Raw genomic sequence first — 15,658 nt, forward strand, 5'->3', positions numbered from 1 at the left:
CAGATTTTGACATATTCTTTAAGCTAAGCTGTTCACCACAATATAAAAAATTTGTTTGACTCCTGAAGCAGGCCTTTGGTGCCGAAACACGGCCGTGTTGGGTCGGCTTTATGACTTTTACAATAAAGACTCCTACATTTTGATATCCTTTTTGAGTCTGCCTCATTTTTTTGTTCTACTACCTAAGTTAGGTGCACTTATTACCCATTATTCTATAACTATGGGATAGATTCTATACATGGCGCCTGAAAAATCCACAAGGAATAAATTTCCGCCTAAGTGTGTTCTATAACCGGCACCTACATTTAGGTATGGTATATAGAATATGCTTAGTTGATATCCCATTGCCAAGAACTATGCACATCCATTTACACCAAGGGAATGTGGCGTAAATATCAGTGTGTAGATATACAGTGGTGGAAATAAGTATTTGATCCCTTGCTGATTTTGTAAGTTTGCCCACTGACAAAGACATGAGCAGCCCATAATTGAAGGGTAGGTTATTGGTAACAGTGAGAGATAGCACATCACAAATTAAATCCGGAAAATCACATTGTGGAAAGTATATGAATTTATTTGCATTCTGCAGAGGGAAATAAGTATTTAATCCCTCTGGCAAACAAGACCTAATACTTGGTGGCAAAACCCTTGTTGGCAAGCACAGCGGTCAGACGTCTTCTGTAGTTGATGATGAGGTTTGCACACATGTCAGGAGGAATTTTGGTCCACTCCTCTTTGCAGATCATCTCTAAATCATTAAGAGTTCTGGGCTGTCGCTTGGCAACTCGCAGCTTCAGCTCCCTCCATAAGTTTTCAATGGGATTAAGGTCTGGTGACTGGCTAGGCCACTCCATGACCCTAATGTGCTTCTTCCTGAGCCACTCCTTTGTTGCCTTGGCTGTATGTTTTGGGTCATTGTCGTGCTGGAAGACCCAGCCACGACCCATTTTTAAGGCCCTGGCGGAGGGAAGGAGGTTGTCACTCAGAATTGTACGGTACATGGCCCCATCCATTCTCCCATTGATGCGGTGAAGTAGTCCTGTGCCCTTAGCAGAGAAACACCCCCAAAACATAACATTTCCACCTCCATGCTTGACAGTGGGGATGGTGTTCTTTGGGTCATAGGCAGCATTTCTCTTCCTCCAAACACGGCGAGTTGAGTTCATGCCAAAGAGCTCAATTTTTGTCTCATCTGACCACAGCACCTTCTCCCAATCACTCTCGGCATCATCCAGGTGTTCACTGGCAAACTTCAGACGGGCCGTCACATGTGCCTTCCGGAGCAGGGGGACCTTGCGGGCACTGCAGGATTGCAATCCGTTATGTCGTAATGTGTTACCAATGGTTTTCGTGGTGACAGTGGTCCCAGCTGCCTTGAGATCATTGACAAGTTCCCCCCTTGTAGTTGTAGGCTGATTTCTAACCTTCCTCATGATCAAGGATACCCCACGAGGTGAGATTTTGCGTGGAGCCCCAGATCTTTGTCGATTGACAGTCATTTTGTACTTCTTCCATTTTCTTACTATGGCACCAACAGTTGTCTCCTTCTCGCCCAGCGTCTTACTGATGGTTTTGTAGCCCATTCCAGCCTTGTGCAGGTGTATGATCTTGTCCCTGACATCCTTAGACAGCTCCTTGCTCTTGGCCATTTTGTAGAGGTTAGAGTCTGACTGATTCACTGAGTCTGTGGACAGGTGTCTTTCATACAGGTGACCATTGCCGACAGCTGTCTGTCATGCAGGTAACGAGTTGATTTGGAGCATCTACCTGGTCTGTAGGGGCCAGATCTCTTACTGGTTGGTGGGGGATCAAATACTTATTTCCCTCTGCAGAATGCAAATAAATTCATATACTTTCCACAATGTGATTTTCCGGATTTAATTTGTGATGTGCTATCTCTCACTGTTACCAATAACCTACCCTTCAATTATGGGCTGCTCATGTCTTTGTCAGTGGGCAAACTTACAAAATCAGCAAGGGATCAAATACTTATTTCCACCACTGTAGGCGCAGAGGAGCAAATTCTATAACAGCGCGCATACATTTTGGAATGCCCACAAAACACCCATTTCCCACCCATAATCACGCACCATTTTGGCTTCATACATTAGAATTTAGGTGCTGTGCATTACAGAATATGTTTAGCAAGTTATGCGCATAAATTCTAATTATTATCAATTAGTGCTCACTATCGCTTGTTAAGTGCTGTTAAAAATGCTGATTGGCTTGTTAAGCCAATTAAGTTACATGCGTTATTATAGAATACACTTGGATTTTGGCGTGGAATGCTAGGCGCAATATATAGAATACCAGGGTATATACTAACTTTTTGGAACACTTCTGACATTCTCATGCTCCTCCCATAGCTACACTCTCCTTTTGAGTTACTCAATATTGGAGTTAGGTGCCTTGCCTTATAAAATAACCTGCTGCCAGATGTGCACACAAATTTTTATGAGTGTCAATCTAATATAATAATTTGCTATGTGAACGTTCGAAAGTGTCTACCTGGGATCGTAATCGCCCGCTGACGTCACTGGCCAGCAGTAGAACCCTGCTTGCCTGACGTCAGCAGAGGGTTATAATCCCAGTGAGAGACGCGTGTTGAAGAACAGCGGGAGCGGGCAGAGACGTCCCTACATGCAAGTCGCCCCCCCCTCCAAAATCGCCAACCCTCTCTGCTACCCTCCCCTCCCCCCCTCTTACCGGGGTCCCGGCGGCAGCAGTGAAGAGCCTCGCGAGTCTGCTGCCTTCCCTTCTCTTTGCTCTCAGCTCTGACTCTGGTCCCGCCCTTGCGGAAACAGGAAATGAGAGTGGGACCAGAGTCAGAGCTGAGAGCAAAGAGAAGGGAAGGCAGCAGACTTGCAAGGCTCTTCACTGCTGCCACCGTGACCCCGGTAAGAGGGGGGAGGGGAGGGTAGCAGAGGGGGGTTGGCGATTTTGGAGGGGGGGGGCGACGTGCACGTAGGAGGATGGGTGGGGCCAGTGTCGGGAAGGGGAGGTCCACGGATAGAGGCATTGCAAGGACGTGTCTGTGAGACAGAGTGTAGGGGGGACTGGAACTCGGCGGAGGGACAGAGGGAAGGAGAGGGAGGGAGAGAGAGAGGGCGGGAGGGAGGGAGGGAGAGAGAGAGAGGGAGGGAGGGAGGGCCTGGAAATCGGAAGGGAAGAAAGGGGGCCGTGGGACTTGGAGGGGACAGAGGGAGAGAGCGAGGGAGGGAGAGAGGGATAACCTTGCTAGCGCCCATTTCATTTCATACCGAAATAGGCCTTTTTTACTAGTTATAATTAATTAGTTGTTGGCACCCAAATATTGCTGCATTATTAGCTTTGCTATTCATACATCATTTCATTGGGTTAAATGCATGACTGTAATTTAAAATTAGGGACGTGTGATTCAAAAGTGACTTGAATGGATGCAAGTAAGCACCACTGCATGCAAATTAAAATTAACATCCCACTCAGGAAAACATGTTGCCTCTGTATTGTGAAGCATTCATTTTGGGGTTATTGACCACTCTGCCTCATCTCACCTGTTTCACAATTTCTGCCTTCGTAGCCCTCAGCGCATTGGCAAACATAGGACTGGAATTCATCCAAACAGGTTCCACCATTTTGGCAGGGATTGGAGGCACACTGATCTTCATCTAGAAATACTCAGCATTATCAGTATACTTCACAGTGAAAACACAAAAATGCTGCAATTTGTATTATTTATTTATTTGCTGCATTTGTATCCCACATTTTCCCACCTATTTGCAGGTAACAATGGTAACACCTTCCGAGCAATTACCCTACCGGTATATGTTTTCCAGAATTCTTTCTGAAAAAAAACACAGATAAAAGGAAGTTGTTGTATGACCCATTGTTTCATAGAACACGAGACACTGTTTAATATTATCATTACACAAAATAAACCATCGCAAATAAATTTGCTATGTCAATGAAACAGCCATAGTGTGTGGCAAGGGGTCCAGTCAAAAGAGACAGAAGCAAATGGTAAAAGGGAGAAGGGTGAAGGAAGGGAAAGGGGTTGGTGTAGGGGTGGAGAGAGATGAAAACATGGTGATGGAGGTTTCAGCTGGAAATTCTCATCACTATCATAGTAGTGTCTATTGAGAGGGAACCCTTAGAATCTGATTCTCTAATATTTATTTCTTCATAAGGTAGTCTGTATACTTTTACTCTTGCGATTACATAAGAAAGAAAAGGTTTATATTATTGTCAGGTTTATTCTAGGGGCCCAAACAAAAATATTTCCCTAATTTCTTTAGCAAGAAATTCAAAAGGTTACAAAAAAAAAAAAAAAAAAAGACTTCTAATCAGTTGATTATAACAATTTGGATAAGATGGATTACAAAGTTACATGCACAATAATTCAATTCATACACATCTCACAACATAACTAACTAACTCGAAACAAACATGAGTCACTCTTTAATATATATTATTCTCAATGCCCCAGTACCGAAATATATCAATGTGTTGTGCTTCTAATATTGAACAAGTTATGGTCCATCATAGGCATCAATAAATAGAATAGTTCTCATTTCTTTCTTAAATTCAGTCAGACTCTGAAGCTCTCTCAACCGTTTTGGAATTGTATTCCAAAATATTGGACCAACTATAAAGAAGATCTTATTTCTATATTCCTCCAATCTAATGACTTGGTAGGAAGACACATCAAACGAGTATTGTTCTTCAGATTTCAATGATTGCCTAGGCTGGTACACATGTAACTTTGATGCCAATACAGGAGACACTAGTCTGTTTTGTACCTTAAACATCAAACAACACCATACATTTAATCCTTTGTTCAATCAGCAACTAGTATTGTTCTCTCAACACTGAGTAATATTATTATATTTAGATTTTCCTGTCAACAGCCTTGCTACCATCATTTGAGCTATTTGTAAGGCTCATACTGGAGTCTTTTTAGACCGAGCATTATTCCATTACAGTAGTCGAAAAAGGTGTAATGATGCTCTGGATCACTTTTCAGAAATTGCTATGACTGAGCAAGGTTTTTAATCTTCTCAATACATGCAATTTCAAAAAGACATCTTTAATCACTTTTTGCACATGCTATTTTAAATTCAATACAGAATCCATTATCAAAAAAGTTTTGAATCTTATTTAAGATCATAATTGTAGTAGAACCAAAAAGAAATTCAGAAGGCACATCATTATCCACAAAGCTAGATAGCAAATGAATCTGAATTTTAGCTACATTTAATTTAAGATGGTTTGCTTTCATCCAAGTCTTAATAGATTGTACATTTGATCTCAACTTATTAAATGTAGCATCCATCGTAGTTTCAAAAGGTACCAAAAATTGGATATCATCTGCACATATCTTGAAATTAATGATCAAACAGTTCAACAGTCTACATAAAGGCAACAAAAAATATTAAATAGAACAGCTGATAAACACGATCCTTGTGGAACCCCTGTTTTTAGATGGGCAAAATTGGATGTATCATTCATTTGGCTTACACAAAATTGCCTCTCCTCAAGGAATGAAACAAACAATCCTAACACAGTGCCATCAATTCCAAATGATTTTAACCTATTCAACATAATACGATGATCAACTGTATTAAATGCTGCTGATATATCTAAAGAAATCAATAGATAGCATTTTCCTTTACCAAATCCGGATCTCACTACATCAAACAATGAAAGTAACAAAATTTCAGAATCATGTTGTTTTCTAAAATGATTTGGATCCAAGATTTCAAATGTCTCCAAAACATCAATTTAATCATCGTAAATCTTTTCCATAATTTTTTATCACAAACGGTAAGGATGATATCATCCTATAGCTACTAATCCCACTAGGATCAGAAATTGCATTCTTCAATAATGGTTTAAACTTCTGCTTTTTTCTACTGGAATATCACGATCTGTAAAAGCGAATGCTACATACCTGTAGAAGGTATTCTCCGAGGACAGCAGGCTGATTGTTCTCACTGATGGGTGACGTCCACGGCAGCCCCTCCAATCGGAACACTTTCTAGCAAAGTCCTTTGCTAGTCCTCGCGCGCCGATGCGCACCACGCATGCGCGGCCGTCTTCCCGCCCGAACCGGCTCGTGCCGGCCAGTCTCATATGTAGCAAGACAAAGAGAAGGGAAGACACAACTCCAAAGGGGAGGCGGGCGGGTTTGTGAGAACAATCAGCCTGCTGTCCTCGGAGAATACCTTCTACAGTTATGTAGCATTCGCTTTCTCCGAGGACAAGCAGGCTGCTTGTTCTCACTGATGGGGTATCCCTAGCCCCCAGGCTCACTCAAAACAACAACCATGGTCAATTGGGCCTCGCAACGGCGAGGACATAACTGAGATTGACCTAAAAAATTTACCAACTAACTGAGAGTGCAGCCTGGAACAGAACAAACATGGGCCTAGGGGGGTGGAGTTGGATTCTAAACCTCGAACAGATTCTGAAGCACTGACTGCCCGAACCGACTGTCGCGTCGGGTATCCTGCTGCAGGCAGTAATGAGATGTGAATGTGTGGACAGATGACCACGTCGCAGCTTTGCAAATCTCTTCAATAGTGGCTGACTTCAAGTGGGCTACCGACGCTGCCATGGCTCTAACATTATGAGCCGTGACATGACCCTCAAGAGCCAGCCCAGCCTGGGCGTAAGTGAAGGAAATGCAATCTGCTAGCCAATTGGATATGGTGCGTTTTCCCACAGCCACTCCCCTCCTGTTGGGATCAAAAGAAACAAATAATTGGGCGGACTGTCTGTTGGGCTGTGTCCGCTCCAGATAGAAGGCCAATGCTCTCTTGCAGTCCAATGTGTGCAGCTGACGTTCAGCAGGGCAGGAATGAGGACGGGGAAAGAATGTTGGCAAGACAATTGACTGGTTCAGATGGAACTCCGACACAACCTTTGGCAAGAACTTAGGGTGAGTGCGGAGGACTATTCTGTTATGATGAAATTTTGTGTAAGGGGCCTGGGCTACCAGGGCCTGAAGCTCACTGACTCTACGAGCTGAAGTAACTGCCACCAAGAAAATGACCTTCCAGGTCAAGTACTTCAGATGGCAGGAATTCAGTGGCTCAAAAGGAGGTTTCATCAGCTGGGTGAGAACAACATTGAGATCCCATGACACTGTAGGAGGCTTGACAGGGGGCTTTGACAAAAGCAATCCTCTCATGAAGCGAACAACTAAAGGCTGTCCTGAGATCAGCTTACCTTCCACACGGTAATGGTATGCACTGATTGCACTAAGGTGAACCCTTACAGAGTTGGTCTTGAGACCAGACTCAGACAGGTGCAGAAGGTATTCAAGCAGGGTCTGTGTAGGACAAGAGCGAGGATCTAGGGCCTTGCTGTCACACCAGACGGCAAACCTCCTCCACAGAAAGAAGTAACTCCTCTTAGTGGAATCTTTCCTGGAAGCAAGCAAGATGCGGGAGACACCCTCCGACAGACCCAAAGAGGCAAAGTCTACGCTCTCAACATCCAGGCCGTGAGAGCCAGGGACCGGAGGTTGGGATGCAGAAGCGCCCCTTCGTCCTGTGTGATGAGGGTCGGAAAACACTCCAATCTCCACGGTTCTTCGGAGGACAACTCCAGAAGAAGAGGGAACCAGATCTGACGTGGCCAAAAAGGAGCAATCAGAATCATGGTGCCTCGGTCTTGCTTGAGTTTCAACAAAGTCTTCCCCACCAGAGGTCTTCCCATACCAGCATACAGCAGACCCTCCCCCCAGTCCAGGAGGAAGGCATCCGATGCCAGTCTGCCGTGGGCCTGAAGCCTGGAACAGAACTGAGGGACCTTGTGGTTGGCTCGAGATGCGAAGAGATCTACCAAGGGGGTGCCCCACATCTGGAAGATCTGTCGCACTACACGGGAATTGAGCGACCACTCGTGAGGTTGCATAATCCTGCTCAACCTGTCGGCCAGACTGTTGTTTACGCCTGCCAGATATGTGGCTTGGAGCACCATGCCGTGACGGCGTGCCCAGAGCCACATGCTGACGGCTTCCTGACACAGGGGGCAAGATCCGGTGCCCCCCTGCTTGTTGACGTAATACATGGCAACCTGGTTGTCTGTCTGAATTTGGATAATTTGGTGGGACAGCCGATCTCTGAAAGCCTTCAGAGCGTTCCAGATCGCTCGTAACTCCAGAAGATTGATCTGCAGATCGCGTTCCTGGAGGGACCAGCTTCCTTGGGTGTGAAGCCCATCGACATGAGCTCCCCACCCCAGGAGAGACGCATCCGTGGTCAGCACTTTTTGTGGCTGAGGAATTTGGAAAGGACGTCCCAGAGTCAAATTGGACCAAATCGTCCACCAATACAGGGATTTGAGAAAACTCGTGGACAGGTGGATCACGTCTTCTAGATCCCCAGCAGCCTGAAACCACTGGGAAGCTAGGGTCCATTGAGCAGATCTCATGTGAAGGCGGGCCATGGGAGTCACATGAACTGTGGAGGCCATGTGGCCCAACAATCTCAACATCTGCCGAGCTGTGATCTGCTGGGACGCTCGCACCCGCGAGACGAGGGACAACAAGTTGTTGGCTCTAGTCTCTGGGAGATAGGTGCGAGCCGAGAATCCAGCAGAGCTCCTATGAATTCGAGTTTCTGCACTGGGAGAAGATGGGACTTTGGATAATTTATCACAAACCCCAGTAGCTCCAGGAGGTGAATAGTCATCTGCATGGACTGCAGGGCTCCTGCCTCGGATGTGTTCTTCACCAGCCAATCGTCGAGATATGGGAACACGAGTACCCCCAGTCTGCGAAGTGCCGCTGCTACTACAGCCAAGCACTTCGTGAACACTCTGGGCGCAGAGGCGAGCCCAAAGGGTAGCACACAGTACTGGAAGTGACGTGTGCCCAGCTGAAATCGCAGATACTGTCTGTGAGCTGGCAGTATCGGGATGTGCGTGTAGGCGTCCTTCAAGTCCAGAGAGCATAGCCAATCGTTTTCCTGAATCATGGGGAGAAGGGTGCCCAGGGAAAGCATCCTGAACTTTTTCTTGACCAGATATTTGTTCAGGGCCCTTAGGTCTAGGATGGGACGCATCCCCCCTGTTTTCTTTTCCACAAGGAAGTACCTGGAATAGAATCCCAGCCCTTCTTGCCCGGATGGCACGGGCTCGACCGCATTGGCGCTGAGAAGGGCGGAGAGTTCCTCTGCAAGTACCTGCTTGTGTTGGAAGCTGTAAGACTGAGCTCCCGGTGGACAATTTGGAGGTTTTGAGGCCAAATTGAGGGTGTATCCTTGCCGGACTATTTGGAGAACCCACTGATCGGAGGTTATGAGAGGCCACCTTTGGTGAAAAGCTTTCAACCTCCCTCCGACTGGCAGGTCGCCCGGCACTGACACTTGGATGTCGGCTATGCTCTGCTGGAGCCAGTCAAAAGCTCGTCCCTTGCTTTTGCTGGGGAGCCGAGGGGCCTTGCTGAGTCGCACGCTGCTGATGAGAGCGCGCGTGCTGGGGCTTAGCCTGGGCCGCAGGCTGTCGAGAAGGAGGATTGTACCTACGCTTGCCAGAAGAGTAGGGAACAGTCTTCCTTCCCCCGAAAAAATCTTCTACCTGTAGAGGTAGAGGCTGAAGGCTGCTGGCGGGAGAACTTGTCGAATGCGGTGTCCCGCTGGTGGAGCTGCTCTACCACCTGCTCGTCTTTTTCTCCAAAAATATTATCCGCACGGCAAGGCGAGTCCGCAATCCGCTGCTGGATTCTATTCTCCAGGTCGGAGGCACGCAGCCATGAGAGTCTGCGCATCACCACACCTTGAGCAGCGGCCCTGGACGCAACATCAAAGGTGTCATACACCCCTCTGGCCAGGAATTTTCTGCACGCCTTCAGCTGCCTGACCACCTCCTGAAATGGCTTGGCTTGCTCAGGGGGGAGCTTGTCCACCAAGCCCGCCAACTGCCGCACATTGTTCCACATGTGTATGCTCGTGTAGAGCTGGTAGGACTGAATCTTGGCCACGAGCATAGAAGAATGGTAGGCCTTCCTCCCAAAGGAGTCCAAGGATCTAGAGTCCTTTCCCGGGGGCGCCGAAGCATGCTTCCTAGAACTCTTAGCCTTCTTTAGGGCCAAATCCACAACTCCAGAGTCATGAGGCAACTGAGTGCGCATCAGCTCTGGGTCCCCATGGATCCAGTACTGGGACTCGATCTTCTTGGGAATGTGGGGATTACTTAGAGGCTTGGTCCAGTTCGCCAGCAATGTCTTTTTGAGGACACGATGCATGGGTACTGTGGACGCTTCCTTAGGTGGAGAAGGATAGTCCAGGAGCTCAAACATTTCAGCCCTGGGCTCGTCCTCCACAACCACCGGGAAGGGGATGGCCGTAGACATCTCCCGGACAAAGGAAGCGAAAGACAGGCTCTCAGGAGGAGAAAGCTGTCTTTCAGGAGAGGGAGTGGGATCAGAAGGAAGACCCTCAGACTCCTCGTCAGAGAAATATCTGATGTCTTCTTCCTCTTCCCACGAGGCCTCACCATCGGTGTCAGACACAAGTTCACGGACCTGTGTCTGCAACCGTGCCCGGCTCGACTCCGTGGAACCACGGCCACGGTGGGAGCGTCGAGAGGTAGACTCCCTCGCCCGCACCGGCGAAGCTCCCTCCTCCGACCTAGTCGGGGAGCCTTCCTGGGAGGCTACCGCACTCGGTACCGCAAGCGGCACCGATGTCGGAGACCTCACCCCGGACAATGGGCTAGCCGGCGCCTCGCTCGACGGTACCGGAGGCGCAAGCACCCCCGGTACCAGAGGGGTGGGGCGCAACAGCTCTCCCAGGATCTCTGGGAGAACGGCCCGGAGGCTCTCGTGCAGAGCGGCTGTGGAAAAAGACATGGAAGCCGATGCAGGAGTCGATGTCAGAACCTGTTCCGGGCATGGAGGCTGTTCCGGGCTGTCCAAAGGGGAGCGCATCGACACCTCTTGAACAGAGGGCGAGCGGTCCTCTCGGTGCCGATGCTTACTGGGTGCCGACTCCCTCGGTGACCCAGTGCTCTCGGTGCCGACACGGGAAGGGGACCGGTGATGATGCTTCTTCGATTTTTTGGAACGAAGCACGTCACCGGAGTTTCCCGGCACCGATGAGGAGGACGTAGAATCCAGCCGTCTCTTCCTCGGGGCCGAGGCCGAAGAGGGTCGGTCTCGGGGGTGCTGTACCACAGGAGCCCTCAGGGTAGGGGGAGACCCACCCGAAGGCTCACCGCCACCAGCAGGGGAATGGACAGCCCTCACCTGCACTCCAGACGAAGCACCACCGTCCGACGACATCAGCAGACGAGGAGGTCTCGATACCACCGACGCCGACGCAGCCCTCTGATGTCGCCCCGATGCAGAGAGCCGATGCCTCGATGCACTCGATGCAATCGGGGGCGAGGATGAAGGTCCGGGCGCCGACGACGTCGAAGCAGTCGATACTCCCGGTGCCGATGCCGACGAAGAGCCCGAGAACAAAACGTTCCACTGGGCTAATCTCGCTACCTGAGTCCGCTTTTGCAAAAGAGAACACAGACTACAGGCCTGAGGGCGGTGCCCAGCCCCCAGACACTGAAGACACGACGCGTGCCTGTCAGTGAGCGAGATTACCCGGGCGCACTGGGTGCACTTCTTGAAGCCGCTGGAAGACTTCGATGTCATGGGCGGAAAAATCGCGCCGGCTAGATCAAAACTCGAAATGGCGAAAATGGCACCACAAAAATAGGGGGAAGAAAAACTTCGACCGAGGCCTAAATAGGGCCTACCCCGACGACGAAAGAAAACTTACCAGGGCAAAAACTAGGAGTACGGGAAGGGAGAAAACCATAAAGGTCTCCTTCCGACACCTTTTTTTTTTTTTTTTTTTAAAGAACGAAGACGATAAACGACGCGCGAGGTCAACTTTGGGGCGCGAACGGCGAAACACGACCGTACCGAGCGCGGACAAAAGAAGACTGGCCGGCACGAGCCGGTTCGGGCGGGAAGACGGCCGCGCATGCGCGGTGCGCATCGGCGCGCGAGGACTAGCAAAGGACTTTGCTAGAAAGTGTTCCGATTGGAGGGGCTGCCGTGGACGTCACCCATCAGTGAGAACAAGCAGCCTGCTTGTCCTCGGAGAAACAACTGTTCATAATTTGTGCAAACACAGGAGCTGCTAGATCTTTTAAAAATGAAATCATAATGTCCATTTATGTAAGAACAAGTGAGATTCAGTCATCCATGGGCAAATTGGCCTGGGATGTGTCTCTTACTTACTGTCCTCTTTTCATCCTTGAAAATTTCCATGGCTTCTTCAAAAGAACACTTTTCTTCTATGCACTCCCGCTCCAGTGACCCCACTTTGAACTCTTCAAACCAGCTGTTAGCTCTTCTCTGCCTCATTTTAAACAGCATATTTGCATCCTCATGATTTAAGAAAACTGAAAATTTGAAAGTGAATGAGTTGAATAGGCTGTTCTCAACTTGTATAAGAACACCAAGTCAAAAGGTTTAAAAAAAATGGAGCAACTGCAAATTACTAGGGAGCATTATTAATGCACAGTACGTTATGAAGCTGTGAGGGTGCTTGAGCCTTCCTAGGGGGCAGCAGAGTGAGAAAGTGTGAGCAAGTGGAATCTCTTTTGCGAAGATTTTAAAAACATTCTAGGAGAGGAATTTCCATTTTCATGTTCAGGAAAAATATTTGAAAGCTAGTGAAGAAGTAAATGCCTTTCCTAAAGGAGTGGAGAAGCAGTCTAATGGTTAGAGTGTGGCTAAGAACCAGAGAAACCAGGGGCCCCTTTTACTAAGCCGCGTAAGCATTAACGCGTGCCCAAAGTGTGCCAAAATTGACCTACCGCCAGTCTATCGCGTGGCTGTTGTGGCAATTTCATTTTTGGTGCATGTCCGATACGCGCATCTGAAAAATAATTTTTATTTTGTGGTACGCATAGCGGACATGCGCCAAGTGGCATCTGACATGCATAGGTCCTTACCGCCCAAATTCTTTACTGTTAGGTCTATGGCTGGCGATAAGGTCATAGACCCAAAATGGATGCGCGGCAATTTTGATTTTTGCCGTACATCCATTTCGGGGAAAATAAAGAGTCCTTTTTTATAGGCTCGCTGAAAAATGGATTGGCGCGCACCCAAAACCCATGCCTACACTACCGCAAGCCACTTTTCAGCGCGCCTTTGTAAAAGGACCCCCAGGTTTCCTATCCCATTTCTCCTACCGATGCTTCTTTTGACCCTGAGTAGGCCATTTCATTCAGATACATCTTAGACTGTAGGGATGGGCAGCAAGAAAATTATAGGAATTTTTGTTTTATTCATTTTTGCTTGGCCATTCTGTTGCTTTGTCAGTTGCCAATAATAGCATGTACTCTGGAAATGGCACATGGCAGACCCAGAACTACCGCCGAGCTCCTGGGCGAGCCTGGCATTAGGGCCAATTTGCCAGATGCAAACTCTGCGGTAGCCCTACTACCTCTTAGTAAAAAGGTCCCTAAGTTAATACCAGGCAACTTACTTCAAGGTGAGGCCCCTATTTACTGACCAATGATGGAATAGCATGGTGGTGTGGTATTTTACTGTGGAATGCACCAACCTGTTGCTGTGGTCAGGAATGTCATATATTTCAACCTCTTTAAAATTGGTCAAATTTCTGTATGGCGGGGATAGCAAAACCAAATGCCAACTTATGAAACCCAGTGCCCACCTTTTATCTCCATCCAAATGCATATAAATGTGGTATGATAGAATTAAAGCTCAAGCCCAAGACCTGAGTAGTGACTTTAAAGTACTTTCACAGACTTGCTTTGAGACAATTACAGTGTAGGCAAGCTGTAGAACTTGAGTTTCTGGTGAAACGAGTCGCTACTGAGCTCTTGGGCTCTGGAGTATTTTTTTTATAAGAATTTATGTAATTTCTACTCCAGTTTATCTTCGTTTATCTCCTGCTTTTGAATTAGTAAACAATATGCTATGACAAAGGATATGTTGTTCACATTTCCTAAGTTGTTACAAATTTGACAGCCCATTAGACTGTAGGTCTTCTTGGGCATTGAAATACTACAGTGTTTGTGAGGAGTTGGCTAAACTAAAGGTAGACAAAGCAATGGGGCCGTATGGCATATAAGTACATAAGTAATGCCATACTGGGAAAAGACCAAAGGCCCATCGAGCCCATCATCCTGTCCCCGACAGCGGCCAATCTAGGTCAAGGGCACCTGGCAAGCTACCCAAACATACAAATATTTTATACATTATTCCCGTAATTGTGGATTTTTCCCAAGTCCATTTAGTAGCGGTCTATGGACTTGTCCTTTAGGAAACCATCCAACCCATTTTTAAACTCTGCCAATCTAACCGCCTTCACCACGTTCTCCGGCAACAAATTCCAGAGTTTAATTACGTGTTGGGTGAAGAAAATTTTTCTCCAATTTGTTTTAAATTTACTACACTGTAGTTTCATCGTATGCCCCCTAGTCCTAGTATTTTTGGAAAGTGTGAACAGACGCTTCACATCCACCTGTTCCATTCCACTCATTATTTTATATACCTCTATCATGTCTCCCCCAGCCGTCTCTTCTCCAAGCTGAAAAGCCCTAGCCTCCTTAGTCTTTCTTCATAGGGAAATCGTCCCATCCCCGCTATCATTTTCGTCGCCCTTCGCTGCACATTTTCCAATTCTACTATATCTTTTTTGAGTTGCGCCGACCAAAATTGAACACAATACTCAAAGTGTGGTCGCACCATGGAGCGATACAACGGCATCATAACATCCTCACACCTGTTCTCCATACCTTTCCTAATAATACCCAACATTCTATTTGCTTTCCTAGCTGCAGCAGCACACTGAGCAGAAGGTTTCAGTGTATTATCGACGACGACACCCAGATCCCTTTCTTGGTCCGTAACTCCTAACATGGAACCTTGCATGACGTAGCTATAATTTGGGTTCTTTTTCCCACGTGCATCACATTGCACTTGTTCACATTAAACGTAATCTGCCATTTAGCCGCCCAGTCTCCCAGTCTCGTAAGGTCCTTCTGTAATTTTTCACAATCATGTCGCGAGTTAACGACTTTGAATAACTTTGTGTCATCAGCAAATTTAATTACCTCGCTGGTTACTCCCATCTCTAAATCATTTATAAATATATTAAAAAGCAGCGGTCCTAGCACTGACCCCTGAGGAACCCCAGTAACTACCCTTCTCCATTGTGAATACTGCCCATTTAACCCTACTCCTATCCTTCAACCAGTTTTTACTGAAGAAACTTAGGGAAGTTCTAGCGGCTTTGCTGGCTGACCTTTCCAATGTTTCTCTAGTGTCAGAAGTGGTCCCAGAGGGCTGGGAAAGAGCATATGTGGTCCCTATCCACAAAAGCAGAAGTAAGGAAGAGGTTGGGAACTACAAGGTTGGTAAGTCTGACTTCTGTGGTAAGTAAATTAACGGAAACACTTTTAAAACAGAGAATAGTAAAGTTTTTGGAAGCCAATGGATTACAGGACCCAAGGGAACATGATTTCACTAGAAACAGGTCTTGTCAGACAAATCTGATTAATTTTTATGCCTGGGTGACCAGAGAGTTGGATTGAGGGAGAGTGCTGGATGTGGTGTATTTAGATTTTAGCAAAGCCTTTGACACAGTTCTTTATAGACAATCCTATATAATAATTCTCACCTCCAACGTTCTAT

The 15,658-nt window shown here is 47.1% G+C and overlaps 1 protein-coding gene across 1 annotated transcript in view; it reads right to left on the reverse strand.

Moving 5' to 3' along the window:
- The window catches only part of F7 (coagulation factor VII), a 37,032-nt gene that overhangs the window by 11,596 nt on the left and 9,778 nt on the right, over positions 1-15,658 (reverse strand). Inside the window, exons 2-4 of the mRNA XM_030201528.1 lie at positions 12,230-12,393; positions 3,799-3,823; positions 3,534-3,647 (exon numbers count right to left, since the gene is read on the reverse strand). Coding sequence (XP_030057388.1) covers positions 3,534-3,647; positions 3,799-3,823; positions 12,230-12,393 — 303 coding nt within the window. The remainder of the gene's footprint in view (positions 1-3,533; positions 3,648-3,798; positions 3,824-12,229; positions 12,394-15,658) is intronic.

The sequence above is a fragment of the Microcaecilia unicolor genome, chromosome 4, assembly GCF_901765095.1.
Source record: "Microcaecilia unicolor chromosome 4, aMicUni1.1, whole genome shotgun sequence".
Classification (NCBI taxonomy): Eukaryota; Metazoa; Chordata; class Amphibia; order Gymnophiona; family Siphonopidae; genus Microcaecilia; species Microcaecilia unicolor.